Source organism: Belonocnema kinseyi, chromosome 1 (genome assembly GCF_010883055.1).
Source record: "Belonocnema kinseyi isolate 2016_QV_RU_SX_M_011 chromosome 1, B_treatae_v1, whole genome shotgun sequence".
NCBI lineage: Eukaryota > Metazoa > Arthropoda > Insecta > Hymenoptera > Cynipidae > Belonocnema > Belonocnema kinseyi.
This window is the reverse complement of record NC_046657.1, coordinates 96,630,835-96,652,102: the sequence shown is the minus strand read 5'-3', so window position 1 is coordinate 96,652,102 and position 21,268 is coordinate 96,630,835. Positions and strand designations below refer to the sequence as shown.

The window sequence follows — 21,268 nt, the reverse complement described above, 5'->3', positions numbered from 1 at the left end:
GAGGCGTTGGAAAAGGGGCAGGGGTGTGACCTTGAATTATTTCTGTGATCAATCACAGGGGGGTCTTACCGTCCCCACGAGGCGTTGGAAAAGAATCAAGGGTGTGATCTTACATTATATCTGTGACCAGCCACAGGGGTGCCCCCACGAGACGTTGGAAAAGTGGCAGGATGTGGTCATACATTATCTCTGTGACCAGTCACATGGGTACCTTCCCACCCCCACGAGGCATTGGAAAAGGGACAGGGGTGTGATCTTACATTATTTCTGCAACCAGCCACCAAAATGCCTTCCCGTCCCCCATGAAACGCTGGAAAAGGGACAGGGATGTGATCTTACATTATTTCTGTAACCAGTCACAGGGGTGCCATCCCGCCCCCATAATTCGTTGGAAAAGGGGTAGGGTGTGATCTTATATTATTTCTGTGACCAGTTACAGGAGTGCCCGCCCCTATGAAACGTTGGAAAAGGGAAAATGGTGTGATCTTACATTATTTCTGTGACCCCCCTCCCCCCACGAGGCGTTATAAAAGGGGCAAGGGTGTGATATAATATTATTTCTGTGACCACTCACAGAGGAGCTTTGCCGCCCCTTGTGGGGCGTTGGAAAAGGGTTAGGAGATGTGACTTTGAATTACTTCTATAATCAGACACAATGCCGCCTTTCCCATTATGAGATATTGGAAAGGTTTATGGGTGTGACTTAAATTATTTCTAGTAGCAAGTCCAATTTAAAGAAATTCTAAACTCTTTACCAATATATTCCTTATTTTCACAACAACAACAAATGTTTTTTAGCACCACTTAAGGAATCGGTCAAAAATGATTATATAAAATTGCCCTTTTTACAGGAATTTCCGGTTCATTTCCGGCTCGAGATATCTCTTGAAACCACTGTCCTACCTTCAAAATAAAAAAAGGGTCGCGAAGGGCAAAGGGACAATATATATATAATTAAAAATTTGTCATAAGGACAACCGCAGGATTTCGCCGGGAGCGGGTGCTAATCTGGAAAATTGCACCCGCTCCCAGTGAAATCGCGGTATATATGAAAGCAGCCAATTTAAAAGAGTTTAGAACTACATCTACCTTCTGATTTAATTCCGCGTCTATAGGTCTAGGGGAATATCATTCCAAGAAAAGAGGGACGCCCACTCTTGTACTACTTCGAGCGAGAGTAGCTCAAGGTTACGTTCGGGCGCCCCATTTAATTCCGCGGTTTTTTGGGGAAAAAATTTTTTTGAAATTGTGTTTTCTATATTTTTTAATAATTTGACGTTTTTTAAAAGTTATATTGCCAGAAATTTGGATGGAAACAATACTATAATAAAGAAAATTTCTCTGAAGATAATTTTTTTTATGTTATAAACAGATTTAATAAACAAATGCGTAATTTGGATATTTGTCGACAAAAATATTCTTTTTTTTTTAAATATCTATCCTTTTGATTGGAAAGTCGATGATAATTTCAGTAGCCTTCATAATTAGTTGATAAATTACATTTTTTAAACAAATTTAATAAACAAATGTATTATTCGGGTGTTTGTCTACGGAAAAATTAAATTTTTTCAATGCCTTGGGAATTGCTTGAGAACTTCATAAAATAAGGTGTGAAAATAAGTTCTACCTGATCGGTATGAAATCAAATGTAACAAGTATAACACTTTGCGACATGATCTGAAATCAGCAGTTTCTGAGTGGATCTTTTTAAATAAGCGAAAATCAAATGAAATCTCTTAAGGGCATGTGGTACTTCGTCGTGTGGTCAATTGGGTACAGTCCCCCGGCTTTTTTTCCCACAAAAATGAAAATGTTTAAAAACTGAATTCGGAGATGCTATAAAATATCATAACAGACGTCCCCGGACTCTTTTTGAGGGATAATATCAAAAAAATGTATTGTGCTAAATAAAAATGTTATGCATGTGCATTATTTTGAGGTTGAGTCGTTTTTCATCTCGGCCTTTCCGATAGTTTGGAAATTATTTATGAAATAAACTTTTTTTAATGCCTGCAAACAAGGTTAGTTCCGGGAGATTAGTTACTATGTTTATTTTGAAGTCCAAAGTTTTCGGCCAAAAATATTGTGTACTTTGGAAGTAACGTTCGGGAGAATTGCAACACACATAACCTCGAAATATACACACAAAACAACAAAAAAAAGTGTGCGGGAACGTCTGTTAGCATGTTCGCTATTATTTCCCAGATTTTGAAGACAAAATATTTCTTATCCTAGGATAAGAAATATTTTGTCTTTAAAATCTGAGAAATGATAGCGAACATGCTAACGGTCCAATTTAAAGAATTTTTGATATTGCTAACAACGTGCGTGTATATTTCAAGGTTATGTGTGTTACAATTCACCCGAGCGTTACTGCCAAACCACACAATATTTTTGGCCGAAAACTTTGGGCTTACAAATAAACATACTAACTAATCTCCCGGAACTAACCTTGTTTGCAGGCAATCAAAAAAGTTTATTTCATAAATAATTTACCAGATTATCGGAAAGGCAGAGATGAAAAACGACGTAACCTCAAAATAATGCATATGCATAAAATTTTCATTTAGCACAATAATTTTTTTTTGTCATTATCCCTCAAAAAAGAGTCCGGGGACGTCCGTTATGATATTTTATAGCATCTCCGAATTCAGTTTTTTTACATTTCATTTTTGTGGAAAAAAAGCCGGAGAAACTGTAAGTATCACATGCCCTTAAACTATTCCTAAATCGTGAGCGAGTCAGTAGGAGTCAACAAGAAATTGTGAGCAATCACGAACAATCAAGAGAGCAGTTAGTGTCGGTGGTTGCTTTAAAATAACCTTGGACTGATTTCGGGGGGATAGAAACGTAAACAGTGAGAGCCGCCTGACTCGTTTCCAATTGGAATATATATCTATATATAATGTATAATCTATGATCCATAACCATAAATATATTTGAGCAAAGTCGGACTATTCCCGCGTGTTTCCGTCGGTATTTCGGTAGTATAATGTTAGTTTTGCCTACGGGACGCCAATCTTTGAAAATCGTAAGTTTATGTCTCGGAATTTGTATAAAATAACGTCTGTAACTTGACAGCAACCCTTTGATAGCCTCTTCCGCTGTTTTTAGTACTCGAAGCCAACATGTTATGAACCTGCAACACCCTGCGAAATGTGAGCGTTATATAGCCCTTTACCGACAAGTGTAGTGAGTAGTTCCACAAACGACCACTGAATAACGCACATTGTTTTCTCTAACCGTACTGTTGCCATTACTTATCACAGCCCGAGTCCTATGTTTTCACGACCTACTTTTTAGACGGCCCCGCAGTCTCATAAAAAGCAATCTCCTGAATCACCGCGGCCGAATTCGAAATCGCCTACATATCATCGGATGGAGGAATTTTAAGAAATGTACCTCATTACGTGAAAATGATTGAATTTGAGAAAGTGGATGTCCGAAAGTGGATTGACTCCCCCCCCCCTTCTTGTCCATTTTCGTCTGGGTTTGCCCCCCCTCCACTTTGGACGTCTTTTATGGAAAGCCCCATAGATCTTAAGATCATCCATGTAAATTACATGAGTGACCTTGTGCTTTCGATTTGCAGGTTTGCCGCAAAAGTTCCCCTGGAAATGGCGAAGCGCTGGAGATAGTAGCATCAAACTCTGTATGCACCTCACGATTTATGAATAAATCTTTAAGCTTTCCAAAAGACAGATGATAAGTCTATGTGAGGTCGATTTGAAAGCTTTTCGGTAATCAATCCAGGCCATCGATAGGTCGCGCTGGCAGGATGCTGCATCTTTGCATACACATCTATCGATGAGCAGGTTCTCCCGACATCCCGCTACGCCTTTCTTTGAACCTCGTTTTCATACATTTCTTGCCACACAGGTCCGATTGTCCGAAATATCCTATCATTTCGGATAGCTGTTAATATCTTTTATATTGTTCCGACAAGTGATTGGCCTGTAATTCTTCGGGTCAGCTAAATTGCCCATTTTCGGCAGGAGTACTGTGCGCCGTACCACCAAACACTGGGGAATTGGCTCTTTCGACTTAAAATATGAGGTGAAAATACGGGCCAGATACTGATGGGTTGAAGGAAATTTCTTCCATCAGAAGTTCTTGATACCATCTGGCCCCGGAGCGGAATAGTTCTTCATTCCTCTTAATACTTTTTTTATCTCCTCGGTAGTGATGGGTGGGCATTCTTCTCCGGTTGTTATGAGTGCATCACACAGCTCCTTGAAGCTATTTATGTTCTCTAAATCTTCGCCCAGTCTATGCTGCACTTCACAGACTTCTCTCCAAAAGACTTCTACCTTCTTTGGGTTAGGCGGGTGGTCGACAGTAACTGGAAGATTTTGGAACAGTCAGATAGTATCCGTATTCTCTCAACAATATGCTGCCTGATCCGGAATTCGCGCGTGAACTTTCGACCTTTGGAGGTAAAATTCCTGTTAGATGTATTCGCTGCATTTTAAACACAATAATTGATAGTCCAGAGGTCGAATTCTTCGGAAAAATTTCCACGAAGCTCGTCATTCATTTCAGCCAGATCTTTAGGCTTAATAAAGGCATCGCTCTTCCTCTATCGGATGCCTGCCCGCGGTTGGGCTTAGTGTCGCCTCTCTTTCTCTGTTGCCGGCTTGTTCTGGCTGTGTTAGAGTAGGCACTCCGCTTACATAGCCCCTTTTTTGGAGTATTTCGGCATGGTTTCGCAGACGTTGATGCGAAAATCACGATAGCTCTGAGTAGATAGGTAAGGCCAGTTCTGGATACAAATTTTCCGTGCGAATAGCAAACTTGCGGCTATAGCGCAGAAGGCTGTAAGATTGGTTTCGCCCCTTGTGCTGAATAACGAATCACAGTTTCGAAGCATCCATTCCACATTATCGATATTGGAAATCAATACTTAAAAATCATGAGAATGAAACTTTTCAGCCCCAAAAATATGGAATAGAATATGATATGACATATGATATCGCAACATTAGGCTATTTTATACCTGCTATTCTCGGAATTGAATTTTTTCACACCAAAATAATATAATGTATATATTAAATATTTATCGCAATGGTGCATCATTGAAAATTTTTAAGATCTGCAACCACTCTCGTGATATTATAACAATTCTCGGTAAACAAAATTCCATTCTGATTAAGTCATCATCGATTCCTGGAATCCTTATCAATGTGAACTTAATTAATTAAACGTTCTCCTTTGATATTTGCCAACAGGGGCGTCATATTTCATATAATGTTAAACAATTCTCGGTAAACAAAATTCCATTCTGATGAAGTCATAATCGATTCCTGGAATCCTTATCTACGTGAACTAAATTAATTAAATGTTCTCCTTTGATATTTGCCGACAGAGGCGTCATATTTCATATAAGGTTAAACAATTTCTAGGGTAAACAAAATTTCATTCTGATGACGTCACCATAGTTCCAGGAATCCTTATCTACAGTGTTGCCATGTTTCAACTTTTTTCAGTACGAATAGCAATAAGTAAGACGGAGTCTGGATCGCTATGGGTGAGTGCATATCCGTGTTAGTTATAAGGTGTGCATCCGTGTGAGGCAGGTTAAGAGTGTCAGTTGGTTCTAGGCGATGAGTGATCATCCCCTGATAATTGAGCCACCAGAAGATATGATGATATAAGTGGTGTCATATTTCCTGTATATTGACGAATTTATCGTTCAATATAATTGCTTGTTATTGTCAATATAATTTTGAGAAATAGTCGGTGTCTTTGATGCAGAGTGTGTGATATGATTATTTTCAGGGTAATTTCTGAGAAATGTATTTTGCAAGTTTAAACAGGTTTGAATCGAAGAGTACAGAGTGGTGAATCATCATCCCCTTTGATATCTGAGTCGCCGCTGGGGAGATAAGATGATGCCGTAGATGGTTTACTTCACATGCACATGAGAGGGTGGCAATTCGAAGAAATATTTTTTGAAAACTTCAGCAGAACTTTAACTAAAAACTTCTACCTTTATTGTTTTTAATGTGCAAAAGTTGAGTGTGTTTAGGTGACATTTAATATGGGGGTTTTGCGTGACATCCTGTTTTTGACTATTAATTTGATTTACTGCTTCCTGATAGATGAAAAATTATTCTGTAGTCTAGAATCAACCAAAAAATTAAAATAAAGAAATATTCAAAGTCAGTTGAATGGTTTAGGCGCAAGAAAGGTATCTAAAATCATAATAATAGGATTCCATAAGGTAGATATATTTGAAAATTTTTTTAGTCATCCTCCTAAGCTACTGTTTGGTCTTTAGAGAAATCGAGAATGATATAATTTAACGTTAAAATTCTTTTTCTATAATGTTGAATCTTCTGAAACAAAAAAAGGTAGACATATATTACTATCAGAGACCATAGAAACCTACCTTATCAATACTCTACAGCTGTAGTTGTTCGTGCTATGGTTCCACAATATTCTGAATGGCTTCATCAAATTATACTACGCAATTTTGTTGTAAACAACTTCAACGTTATTTTTAGTGACGCATTACATTTTTTAAACTGCAAAAACGTTATATTTCAAACGTGTTTAGATGTGTCGATTATAATTTAGAACCTTGTAGAATATTTCGACAAAGAGGGGTTACGTTAATTATGATTGAGCGACTCAAAAAATACCAGCAGATTCTTAAGATGTACTTTTACATACAGTGGATCACTGCAACAGATGTAGAATTTATTGATATAACTAGGATGCGAAATAAACTATTAGCCATGAAGAAAGACGTTGTATATCAAACGTGTCTAGAAGTGTCGATTATAATTTAGCACCTTGTAGATTATTTTGACAAAGAGGGGATATATTAATAGATAAAGATGCTAAATGATTTGCAGAATGTATAGTTAGGGAGAAAGAGAGATGGAGAGCGAGAGAGAGAGAGAGAGAGAGAGAGAGAGAGAGAGAGAGAGAGATGAAGAGAGCTATGTAGTAAAAAATGTTTAAAATCAGAAATAATTTTGTAAGATTACAGGAGGCCTTGCTATTGATTGACTTGAAAAATACAAACAGATTCTCAATAGGTCCAATTACATACAGTTGATCACTGTAGCAGATTTAGACTTTTCTATTGATATAGCTAGAATGGCAAATTAGCCTTTTGAGATGAAGACAATACGATTTGCAAACGCTTGCTAGAATTTCTAAAATAAATCAGCTACATAAATATTGGACTTGACGAAGAAACGTTGAAATCATCTTTCACATAATAGAGTAATTTGCTAAAAAAGATTCAATGTATTTACTTCAAATCTTAAAATAAAGCATCACAAATAACAAAAGTAAATTCAGCAGTATTAAAATTCAATGCAAGGAAACTGTGAATAAAACATTATAAAAAATGACACAGTGAATATCTGCTTTCTGAAACTGTTTAAATCCAAGGTTAATATAGTTTATAGAAATTAAACAATCCAAAGTTAATATAGTTTTTATAGAAAACGAGGATGGTACATTACTTTCTAGATAACTAATTTAATTCAGAGATCATAAAAGCCAGTCCATAGAAACCTACTTTACCGATATTCTACAGAAGCAGTGATTCGTGCTATGTTCCAGAATCTTCTAAAACTAATGACATCATCATTAAAGTTTGCTGTGAAATTTTTCGTAAACAACTTTAAGGTTATTGTAAATGACGCATTACATTGCGTGAAGTTAAAAGAACTGTATCCGCACGTATTGATAATAACTTAGAACCTTCTAGAACAATTAGACAAAGAGGGAGATATATGAATAGATACAGAGAGAGGTGTGTATTAAAAAATGTTATAAATCAAAAATAATTTTGTAAGATTGCAGAAGGCTTTGCTATTGAGTAACTCGAAAAATACCAACAGATTCCTAAGAGATCCCTTTGCATACAGCAGATCACTGTAACAGATTAAAAATTTTATATTGATATAGCTAGGATGCAAAATAAACTATTAGCAATTAAGAACAGGTAGGTCCCCTTGTAATAATAACATTACATCAACTATTTGAGATGAAGAACATATAATTTGAATAATTTGAATGCTCTTGCTAGCATTTATGAAATAAATCAGGTAAATAATTATTAGAGTTGACTGCTACAAACGATGAAATCATCTTTCACATAATAGAGTGATCTGCTGAAAGGATTCAGTTTACTGGCTTGAAACAATAATATCTAATGCAAGGACACTGTGAATCAAAAATTTAAAGTGAAATATTGAACACGTATATTAAAATGCACTATTATGTATAACAGCTGAAAATCTTTATTTTTCTTAGAACCAACATTTTGTTTTAAATTGTAATTAAATAAACCCATTTAAAGGGGCCAGTATTTCAAGTTAACAGAATAAGTTAATGAAAACTTAGTTTGATTAAGAAGAGGTCTTTGGTTAACAGAGGTTACGATGGAGTGCGCCACTATCAAGTACGCTGCTTTTCATTTAGTTGTATCCACGCTTCTCCTGTTAAATCTTATATTCTCTTAAATCAGGGTAACTAAAGTATCAAAATTGTATGTAGAAGAACGAGAAAGAGTAGAGAAGGATGAGGATACAGTAATGGTGTAGTTAAGAGAAGTAGGTACCGAAAATATTGGATTCAACGATTATATCATCCGAAACGTATGTTGTGTGGCATTTGGATGTGCAAATAAAAGGAGCGCAACAGCTTTAAAATAACAATAAAAAATTTAAAGAAACTTCAGGTAACACCTTGTTCATGCGTACTAAGTATATCTCCATTCTTTGTACTGCACTCTGCGATGAGTTTGATAAATCCAGTTGATTAGATAAGGATTTCTTATTAATAGAATCGTGAATATGCTTTTGTCTCAACTATAGCAACTTAGTAAACTAAAGCTTAGTTTCATTAACAAGAGGTCTTTGGTTTACAGACATTACCATAGAGTGCGTCACAATCAGATATGCTGCCTTTCTTATAGTTGTAACCACGTTTTTTTCTCCTGTTGAATTTTGAATGATCCTAAATCAAGTTAAATAAGCTCCTAAAATATATGTAGAAGAATAACAAAATAATATAGGGGGTTTGAGGAGGAAAAGGAGGATATGATAATGATTTAGTTAAGGTAGATAGGTTCTAAAAATATTAGATAGATAGGGAAGGAGGAGGATATAAGCTCAGATTCCATGAATGAACAGTCATTTTTACTGTGTCAGTGACAAGATGACTAGCCCCTGTTCAAATTGTTCCAGAACGAATTCAAGGCTTGATAATTTTAAAAAGCATGAGAAATACTCTTGCTCAGCCAAGAATCATAAGCAAGTTGAAAGAGGTTTCCACCAAATTTCAAAGGTATCTCGAAGTTTAACGCCAATGCAAGAATCTGACAGTTGGATTGATAAGGAGAGGAAAGCAGTTCCTCGAAAGCATAAGATTTTCAAACTGGACGAGAAACAAGTTATTCTGGAAGCTTGGAAACAACAATTTTCTCCACTAAAAAATCTATCATGCATTACTCAGAAATCTATCATGCATTACTCAGAAATCTAAATATGAAGTGGAACCGCTTATGAAGAAGCAAAAACTATCATATTGGCCAAATTCTTCTTCTGGCTCTACTTTTTGATTTTCTTACATTCTCCTCCGTGGCTTTACTAAGGATGGGGAAGTGACGTAATTATAAACCGACTCTCAAGTTCTCTGTGTCCTTTGTAGCAGTTTCGTAATAACTCTAAAAGAAGCCGGTCATGTATATGATTCTTGGCTGAGCAAGAGTATTTCTCATTTTTTTTTAAATTATCAAGCCTTGAATTCGTTCTGGAACAATTTGAACAGGCGCTAGTCATCTTGCCACGGACACAGTAAAAATGGCTGTTCATTCATGGAATCTGAGCTTATATCCTCCTCCTCCCCTGTCCTCGTCCTCCTCCTCCTCCTCATATCCATCATCATTTTCCAGCTTCTCTTTCTTCACCTCCTTCTTTTCCAACTTCCCTTCTAAACAGTTAAAAAAAAGTTACACTTTTAGTCATCTTGTCACTAACAGAGTAATCATGGCTGTTCATTCATGGAACCTAAACTTATATCCTCCTCTTCCTCATCCTTCTCTTTTCCTCCTCCACCTCCTCGTCCTCCTTCCTACTTTTCCTCTACTCCTCCTCCTCCTCATGTCCATCATCCTTTTCTAACTTCTCTTTCATCACCCCCTTCTTTCCCATTTATCTTTCATCACCCCCTCCATTTTTCAACTTCACTTTCTTCAACCCCTCCTCTTGCAACTTCTCTTTCTTCAACCCCTTCTTCTTTATCCTCCATACGATTCCGTTCTTTATTCCCCCGTCATCTCAACAAGATCTGCTAGCTGGAAACGTAAATAATGTACACGAAATTATTTCAATTGTTAATTAAATGCGGGAGGTTGGTATTATTGAATCATTCTTTTAGTTTAGCAAATAGTTTAATGTAGTTAAAGTAACATTTTTAAATTGTTTAATTAAGATTTCCTGTCATTAATATTTCTGAACATTGATGAAATGGAACCATAACTGTACAAAGTAAGCAATAAGTTTAAAAATTTGATATATAATTTTTATACATTTATTGTAACGAAATAAGTTAAGTAAATTTAATTTTTTTAATGTATGTGTATTTATTGATTTCCCTTACCTGAATGAATTGTAGTTTAGGAAATCATCTTATAAAACAGAATATTTAGTATAAGTTATCATTCTATCTAATATTTTTAGAACCTATCTACCTTAACTAAATCATTTTCATATCCTCCTTTTCCTCCTCAAACCCCCTATATTATCTTGTTATTCTTCTACATATATTTTAGGGGCTTATTTAACTTGATTTAGGATCATTCAAAATTCAACAGGAGAAAAAAACGTGGTTACAACTATAAGAAAGGCAGCATATCTGATTGTGACGCACTCTATGGTAATGTCTGTAAACCAAAGACCTCTTGTTAATGAAACTAAGCTTTAGTTTACTAAGTTGCTATAGTTGAGACAAAAGCATATTCACGATTCTATTAATAAGAAATCCTTATCTAATCAACTGGATTTATCAAACTCATCGCAGAGTGCAGTACAAAGAATGGAGATATACTTAGTACGCATGAACAAGGTGTTACCTGAAGTTTCTTTAAATTTTTTGTTGTTATTTTAAAGCTGTTGCGCTCCTTTTATTTGCACATCCAAATGCCACACAACATACGTTTCTGATGATATAATCGTTGAATCCAATATTTTCGGTACCTACTTCTCTTAACTACACCATTACTGTATCCTCATCCTTCTCCTCCTTCTCTACTCTACTCTTTCTCGTTCTTCTACATACAATTTTGATAGTTTAGTTACCTTGATTTAAGAGAATATAAGATTTAACAGGAGAAGCGTGGATACAACTATATGAAAAGCAGCGTACCTGATAGTGGCGCACTCCATCGTAACCTCTGTTAACCAAAGACCTCTTCTTAATCAAACTAAGTTTTCATTTACTTATTCTATTAACTTGAAATCCTGGCCCCTTTAAATGGGTTTATTTAACTACAATTTAAAACAAAATGTTGGTTCTAAGAAAAACCAAGATTTTCAGCTGTTATACATAATAGTGCATTTTAACATACTTGTTCAATATTTCACTTTAAATTTTTGATTCACAGTGTCCTTGCATTAGATATTATGGTTTCAAGTCAGTAAACTGAATCTTTTCAGCAGATCACTCTATTATGTGAAAGATGATTTCATGGTTAGATAGCAGTCAGCTCTAATAATTATGTACCTGATTTATTTCATAAATGCTAGCAAGAGCATTCAAATTATTCAAATTATATGTTCTTCATCTCAAATAGTTGATGTAAAGTTATTATTACAGGGGGACCTACCTGTTCTTAATTGCTAATAGTTTATTCTGCATCCTAGCTATATCAATATAAAATTTTAAATCTGTTACAGTGATTTACTGTATGCAAAGGGATCTCTTAGGAATCTGTTGGTATATTTCGAGTTACTCAATAGCAAAGCCTTCTGCAATCTCACAAAATTATTTTTGATTTAAAACATTTTTTAATCCACACCTCTCTCGGTATCTATTCATATATCTCCCTCTTTGTCTAATTGTTCTAGAAGGTTCTAAGTTATTATCAATACGTGCGGATACAGTTTTTTTAACATCACGCAATGTAATGCGTCATTTACAATAACCTTAAAGTTGTTTACGAAAAATTGTACAGTAAACTTTAATGATGATGTCATTAGTTTTAGAAGATTCTGGAAGATAGCACGAATCACTGCTTTTTTAGAATATCGGTAAGGTAGGTTTCTCTCTCCATCTATTGTTCTCTCTAAGGTGTACATGCTGCAGATGATTTACTGTTTCTATCTATTAATATATCCCCTCTTTGTCGAAATATTCTACAAGGTTCTAAATTATAATCGACACATCTAGACGCGTTTCAAATATAAAGTTTTTGCAGTTTAAAAAATGTAATGCGTCACTAAAAATAACGTTGAAGTTGTTTACAAAAAAATTGTGTAGTATTATTTGATAAAGCCATTCAGAATATTGTGGAACCATAGCACGAACCACCACAGCTGTAGAATATCGATAAGGTAGGTTTCTATGGTCTCTGATAGTAATATATGTCTACGTTTTTTTGTTTCAGAAGATTCAACATTATAGAAAAAGAATTTTAACGCTAAATTATATCATTCTCGATTTCTATAAAGACCAAACAGTAGCTTAAGAGGATGATTGAAAAAATTTGTAAATATTTTATTATATTTTGTATATTTTAAACTTTTATTTTAAATCTTTAATGTATCTGTAGTTCTCGCTCGCTTGCTACTTGGTACAAGAATAAAGCGACAAGGATCCTTGAGCATTTGATCTACCTTATGAATTAAAATTAAAATTATTTCTTGAAAAAAAGATCCTACTCCACCTTCACTCCATTGGAAATCGAACCACAAAACTTCTGATTTCCGGTCAGGTGCTTTTCCAATTAAGCTATTAGAGGGATCAGAATAAGAACTCTTAATTCAAGAACGTAACGCTAATTTTTAGCTAGGTGTTAATGGTACAAGTAATTATTAAAAATTTTTTTTAATTTATCTGCTATATCATCAGAGATTGTACCTTACCGACAGTAGATCAACCCTCCAAACCATAAAGGCAGAAAATCTGCACAATATCGATCAAGTTAAGAATCTTCAATAACAGAAAATGCTTAACGTCTTAATAAGACTAGATGGAAAATAATAGATTTTTTTTTAATTAAAATTATTTTTTTAAAAAAAGATCCTACTCCATTTTCACTCCATTGGGAATCGAACCACAAAACTTCTGATTTCCGGTCAGGTGCTTTTCCAATTAAGCTATTAGAGGGATCAGAATAAGAACTCTTAATTCAAGAACATAACGCTAATTTTTAGCTAGGTGTTAATGGTACAAGTAATTATTAAAAATTTTTTAAATTTATCTGCCATATCATCAGAGATTGTACCTTACCGACAGTAGATCAACCCTCCAAACCATGAAGGCAGAAAATCTACACAATATCGATTAATTTAAGAATCTTCAATAACAGAAAATGCTTAACGTCTTAATAAGACTAGATCGAAAATAATATATATATATTTTTAATTAAAATTATTTCTTGAAAAAAAGATCCTACTCCATCTTCACTCCATTGGGAATCGAACCACAAAACTTCTGATCGATATTGTGTAGATTTTCTGCCTTCATGGTTTGGAGGGTTGATCTACTGTCGGTAAGGTAGAATCTCTGATGATATAGCAGATCATCAATAAAGGTAGAAGTTTTTAGTTAAGTTCTGTTGAAGTTTTCAAAAAATATTTCTTCGAATTGCTGCCACCCTCTCATGTGCATGTGAAATAAACCATCTACGTCATCTTATCTCCCGAGCGGCGGCTCAGGTATCAAAGGGGATGGTGATTCACCACTCTGTACTCTTCGACTCAAACCTGTTTAAACTTGCAAAATACATTTCTCAGAAATTACCCTGAAAATAATCATATCACACACTCTACATCAAAGACACCGACTATTTCTCAGAATTATATTGACAATAACAAGCAATTATATTGAACGATAAATTCATCATTATACAGGAAATATGACACCACTTACATCATAATATCTTCTGACCGCTCAATTATGAGGAGCTGATCACTCATCGCCTAGAACCAACTAGCAGTCTTAACCTGCGTCACACGGATGCACACCTGATAACTAACGCGGATATGCACTCACCCATAGCGATCCAGACTCCGTCTTACTTATTGCTATTCGTACAGAAAAAAGTTGAAACATGGCAATACTGTAGATAAAGATTCCTGGAACTATGGTAACGTCATCAGAATGGCATTTTGTTTACCCTAGAAATTGTTTAACATTATATGAAATATGACGCCTCTGTCGGAAAATATCAAAGGAGAACGTTTAATTAATTTAGTTCACGTAGATAAGGATTCCAGGAATCGATTATGACTTCATCAGAATGGAATTTTGTTTACCGAGAATTGTTTAACATCATATGAAATATGACGCTCCTGTCGGCAAATATCAAAGGAGAATGTTCCATTAATTTACTTCACATAGATGAGGATTTCAGGAATCGATGATGACATCACCAGAATGGAATTTTGTTTACCGAGCATTGTTTAACATTATATGAAATATGGCGCCCCTGTTGGCAAATATCAAAGGAGAACGTTTAATTAATTAAGTTCGCATTGATAAGGATTCCAGGAATCAATGATGACTTAATCAGAATGGAATTTTGTTTACCGAGAATTGTTATAATATCACGAGGGCGGTTGCAGATCTTGAAAATTTTCAATGATGCACCATTTCGATAAATATTTAATACATAAATTATATTAGTTTGGGGTGAAAAACTTCAATTCCGAGAATAGTAGGTATAAAATAGCCTAATATTGCAATATCATATGTCATATCGTATTCTATTCCATATTTTTGGGGCTGAAAAGTTCCATTCTCATGATTTTTAAGTATTGATTTCCAATATCGATAGTGTGGAACGGATACTTCAAAACTGTGATTCGTTAGTCAGCACAAGGGGCGAAACCAATCTTAAAGCCTTCTGCGCTCTAGCCGCAAGTTTGCTATCCGTACGGAAAATTTGTATCCAGAACCGGCCTTACCTATCTACTGCTCTGAGTGTTTCTCGCACCACAGAGCATGCATCAGGCGCCACACTCGCATCATAGCACTCTAGCAATTCGTGATTTTGTCGCTCCGTCCACCTAAAAGTCCCGAGGAAAGGGGTTCGTCCATCTTTTTAGAGGCCCGCACGCCGCGCTGCAGGTAGGTATAATAGGGGGTGCGCGGGATCTTATGGTTGTCACTCAGGCGAGAACAAAAGTGGAGCGGGCCATTATGAGTTAGTTCCCACCCACCGTCAGCCCCAAGATTGGTGCTATAGAAGAGTTTCACTGTATTTGAAGATTTTATTAGATAGAAAACTAGATAAAAGACATTTCGCTTACTCCTCCTTCCACGCAGAAAAATTGTTTACTAATCTTTTCATATCTTTAGTGTAGAACTTTTGAGAAACACCTAGTTTCTTCATATGTACAGATATGAATAACTGGATAATAACCATGAATGAGATATAAAGGTATGAAAAAGAAATTTTTCTGTGGAAGGACTCTGAAAAATAAAATTCTTGCACTACGTGGCTCTCAAATGCTCTAAACTGAAGATGTAAAAGGAGCAGTAAACAAGTTTTCTGCGTGGAAAGAGGAGCAAGCGAAATGGTTTTGATACACTTCTCTATTTATCTATGTCTATTTAATTATATTAAAAACTACGTATTTGTTGAGAAAGTCCGAAAAACGTAGTAAGGCCTTTTTAAGCCTGTAAAATATCTGCAAAACGTGTCTGTAATAAATTGCAGACTAATATTGCAATGATCAATTTGTTTACACTTTAATGTGAATGCACTCATTAGCTGAATTATATCGGACGACATCAAATCGGAAGGTAGCTGTAAGTAATTTCAAATTGTAGCAATATAATTATCCAAATTTCAATTTAGAAATGAGCAATTAAAAATAATAAATAACGCTGAAAAGGGAATATTTATTTTGAATTAGAAACTCAACATTGAATTATGTGCACATTTTCAATGAAAATCGTACATTGAAATATTAAAACTCATTTGTGCTCAAAATTTTAAGTGAAAGCCTCAATCTTCAATTTATTTAACTTCTAATTACATAAGTTTTCATTTAGATTCAAACCTTCAAAGTTACCCATATCGTGCCGAATAACAATGTTCAAAGTTTAATAATTTAAAAACTTTGCTAATTAAGCAATTTTTAGTTTCAAGGGTCAAAAAATGGAATCCCAAATTAATCATTTTGAAACATTGAAAAAAATCAATGTGGTTTTAAATATTTCAAAATGGATTGGTTTTTAATTTAATTAATTTAAAATTGTACATTTTTCTTTTTCAGGTAACCTCACAATGTGCTGGTCTCTCTTTATTGCGAAGAAGTTCGCCAATAACCCCACCTCAGCAGCACCAAGTGCACCGATCTCTTTTAGCTAAAAGCTATGCCCAAAATTTACCCTCAGTAATTTATTTCCCCAAGAATGCAGGCCAAGAAGCGCTACCTGCTTCTCTTCGTCACCTGCGCGTTCCTCGGCTACTGTTACTTCGGAGGTTACCGATTAAAAAGCGAAGAGCACCCTGGAAGATCGCATTTTCCCTACGACCGCCTTCCCTCCTATTTAACCCTCAACGAAGAGTTCTACGACAAGGACCTCCGAACCTCCAACCTGAACCTCCCAAACTCCCATCACACTCGACAATGTCGAATGGAAACCTGCTTCGACTTCACCAGGTGCAAACAAGGTTTCTCAGTCTACGTTTATCCCGTAGAAGATGCAATCAGTCCCCTCTACCAAAAAATACTCAATGTCATCACCGAGTCTCGTTATTATACCTCGGATCCTTCAAAAGCTTGTATATTCGTCCTAGCGTTGGACACGTTAGATAGAGATCCACTGTCGACAGAATTTGTGCACAATTTGCCCAATAAACTGACGCGACTGCCATATTGGAATAAAGGGAAGAACCATCTTATTTTCAATCTTTACTCAGGAACTTGGCCGGATTATGCAGAAGAGTCGATGGCCTTTGATCTTGGCTATGCGATTTTGGCGAAAGCTAGTATGTCAATTTCAAGACTGAGGCCCAACTTCGACATCTCGATTCCCCTTTTTCATAAGCAACATCCTGAGAGAGGAGGAGATCCAGGACAGGCTACGGAAAATAGCTTTCCGAGTAATAAGAAATATGTGGCAGCTTTTAAGGGGAAGAGATATGTTCATGGGATTGGTTCCGAGACGAGGAATTCACTTTACCATCTTCATAATGGAAAGGATTTGGTTTTTGTAACAACTTGTAGACATGGGAAGGCGTGGAGAGAGTTGCAGGATGAACATTGTCAGCAGGATAATCAGGAGTATGACACGTGAGTATTCTGAAATTTATTGAGAACTGGAAAACACCTGGATATGAGAATTGATTTATTTTCTGACCGCGAATTTATTTAATTTATAGTTTTAGTTTTAATTTGCTAAATATCCTGAACATTGTTTAAACAAATGAGAATTGTTTGAATAATTTTAAAATATGTTAAATAATAAGTACTAATCTTAACATTTATCAACTTTATATCATTCATTTATATTCATTATTTTATTTATATATTTAGAAAAAAATTGCTTGAATAAATAATAATTTTTTAAACAGTTCAAAATTATTTTAAAAGAATACTTCGTAACTCGTCACTTGTCGACAGCACGAATTTCTTAGGAAAGTGCTATTTAGCCATTTTTGGGGCATATTCCGGGCACGGTTTAACGTTGAAAAAAAGAAGTACAAAATTTCGGACTTTATTTTTCCGGAAAACGCAAAAGTCGCAAGTCGAATGTTAATTGCTATAATTTTGGACCACCCTATTTTTCAATGTCCCTATAATATTCAGTTGCGGTAATATATTTTTATTTATTATTATTTTTTTTTCATAAAAAAGTATAGTTTTTGACTGCTTATGAGAAGTATAAGATGTCGAGAGTTACCTCAACCTCGAAGCTAATATTAGAAATGAAAATAAACTGTTGTGCTTCTATCAGTTTGTAAATAATTAAATGACTAACTGACCGGGAAAAATGAAAAATAGACTGTGTGAAAACTGGAAAATGAATGGGAATTAAAAATCTTCTAATGTTGCAGATACGATTATGAAATTCTGTTGATGAACGCTACCTTCTGCCTGGTTCCTCGAGGACGTCGACTCGGCAGCTTTCGATTCCTGGAAGCCCTGAGAGCCGGATGCATTCCCGTGATTCTCAGCAACGGATGGGCCCTTCCATTTCACGATCGCATCGACTGGAATCAAGCAGTTATATTCTCCGATGAGAGGCTACTTCTTCAGGTGAGTAGTATCGTCGATGAAAGCAACCTGAACCCTCTGAGTCGGCGAAATAACATAATCCGAGCATTGATTATTATTTTTCTTCGGCTTAGATTCCAGACATTGTGCGCTCCGTTCATAACACAAAGATTCTCAAGTTAAGGCAGCAAACTCAGTTCCTCTGGGAACGATACTTTTCGTCCATAGAGAAAGTGATTTTTACGGTTTTTGAGGTGAGAAAAATTCAGCAATTTTACAATCTGAAGTAACTCAAATTGAGGGCAATATTTTCAAGGTTTAGTTGTCATTTTTATCTAAACTTTTATTTACAGAGCATTCGAGAAAGATTGCCATGGGAAGGGACGAGGGAAGGCATCGTCTGGAATACGAATCCTGGTGCGTTGGCTATTCTTCCGCAGTTCGCCGACAGTCAACAGGAACTTCCGTTCTCGAATAGTAATCCGGGAAATACGTTCACCGCGATTATTTACTCACAGCTGGGATCCACAGCTGTTCTTTACCGTCTGCTCAGAAGTCTGGCTAAGAGTAAATATTTAGATAAGGTGAGTGAAGAGGTATTCGCATGAAGAATAAAAGACGAGATTAGATGGAATTTTGGAATTACGAGAACTTAATTGAAGCTTGAATTTCAATAGAAAATAGATTTTTTTCATGTTTTCAAAATTTGAAGAAAATATTATAAAAGATTTTCTTGGAACCCCCACCTTTTTCTATTCTTCTCAATCTTTTGTTCTTTAAAATATAATTTTTGAATTTTTCTCGTAAACGACGAATGATAACGCAAAAGAACAAGATACGTTTTTCATATAACTTTTTTAGACATGCAAACTTTTATCTAAACATTTTTTGTATCTGTCATTGTTTCCAAGAAAAAGTAGAAAATTCGATTAAGTGAAAAAAGAAATCTCTTGGCTACAAAAATTCTTTCGCAAGCATGAAACTTACAAGATATCTTCATTATTGAAGTAAAAGTTTCAAAAAAATATGCAAAAAATTTGAAGGTGAGGTTTTTGAGAAAATTAACTTTTAATCTTTTCAGAAAAACTGCTGCAGTCTTGTTAATTTTAAACCTTTTTTATAATCTTCGGGCCGATTTTTAAAGAAGACGATAAACGCTATTAGAATCAAATAGAAAATAATAAATATCTCATATAGGCCAAAATTTATCAATTTTGAAAGACAAAAATTCGGGTTTTTTGAAAAACAAAGCACAAAATTCAATTACGCATAAATTTTTAGACATTTTCTTGGGGTTGAAAATCGGAAAAATACGTATCGGCCGATTTTCAGTTAAATGATTAATTTTTAGCTAATAAAAAGGGAGTTTTCAATAAAGTAGTTAAATTTCTAACCGTACTGATCAATCTCTGATAAAAAATGAATTTTCAATAATAAGTAATAGTTGATATTTTCGTTTTAAAATATTTTAATTTTTATATCAATAAAGGAAAAAATCACACCCAAATGTTGAATTTTCAATCCATAAAGATGAATTTAAAAAAAAAAATTAATTTATAACTCCAAAAGTATATATTTTCTACCAAAGTAACTGAATTTTCGGCTAAAAAAATGACGATTTTTTAACAAAATAAGTGAATATTCAACTAAAAAAATCATTTTCAACAAAAAAAGAAACGAATTTTCAAAATAATTTGTTAAATTTTTTAACAAAGAGAATTCGATTTTCAACCCAGAAGATGATTTATTTCCCAAATTTCCAACAAAATATGTAGATAATGTTTTAACTAAAAATGACGAATTTTTAACAGAAAATAGTGTACTTCAAATTTAAGTTAAAGAAATAAGTTTTCAATAAAATAAAATAGATTTTGAACCAACTATATTAAGTTTCAATGAAAAAATTAAATGTATATAAAAAAAAGTTCGGCAAAAAATGGAATAGTTAAATTTTTAATAAAAAAAAAAAATAATTGTCAATAAGAAAAAAACTAAGTATTTTAATTTTTGATGGGATTTTCAATCATATAGTGTAATTTTTAACTAAAACGATTAAGTTTTTACCAAAAAAGACCAATTTTCAACAAAATAGATGAATTTTCCACTAAAAAAGATAAATTTACAACAAACAATGGTATACTTACAATAGTATACTTTACCAGAAAAGACAAAGTTTCAACAAAATACAGAAATTTTCAAACACATAGTTGAATTTTCAACTGAATATTGAATATTGAATTTTGAACAAAAAAAGTGAAGCGCTCGGCGGCGGCACAGCAAACTGATACTAGATTCAAGCGAGCCATCTTCAAAGGCGCTATATTCAATTTTTCAACAATTATTCACCAAGAAGAATAATAATTTTCTACCACAAAAGACAAAATTTAAACAAAATACACAAATTTTCAACCAAAAAGTTTAATTTTCAACTGAAGAAAATAAATATTTATATTAGCAGAAAAATCCTGGGACCAAAGTCGAAATGTACGGGTTGATTCGGACAAGCACTGAATTAAATACCCTGTACATTACAGATTTTTCCGTTTTTCTTTCTACGAGGTATTTATTTTGAAAAATATGTAAAACCTCTAGAATTTAAAATTGTGAAGTGAAATGTGTCATTAAATGTAAAAAAAATATTTATTTTTAAAAAGGTGCACATGTCGAGTCAAAAATATATTTATTTTTAATTGAGTAAGCATGCTATATTTTTGGTTTGACTAGCAAAAAAAATGGTTTTTATTTTTTTCCCTTATGAAAATTGTCAAATTTGCTATTTTTGGAGCGATTTTCGTACGTTGCGGGTACTATTCCCAATAATGAATTTTTTATTGGGGGGGGGGGGGGGG

At 34.5% G+C, this 21,268-nt stretch overlaps 1 protein-coding gene across 1 annotated transcript in view; it reads left to right on the top strand.

The window, feature by feature from the left end:
• LOC117170507 (exostosin-1) overlaps positions 1 to 21,268 on the top strand; it is a 31,997-nt gene that overhangs the window by 2,990 nt on the left and 7,739 nt on the right. Inside the window, exons 2-5 of the mRNA XM_033357277.1 lie at positions 16,473 to 17,495; positions 18,260 to 18,461; positions 18,554 to 18,673; positions 18,773 to 19,003. Coding sequence (XP_033213168.1) covers positions 16,612 to 17,495; positions 18,260 to 18,461; positions 18,554 to 18,673; positions 18,773 to 19,003 — 1,437 coding nt within the window. The 5' untranslated portion in view covers positions 16,473 to 16,611. The remainder of the gene's footprint in view (positions 1 to 16,472; positions 17,496 to 18,259; positions 18,462 to 18,553; positions 18,674 to 18,772; positions 19,004 to 21,268) is intronic.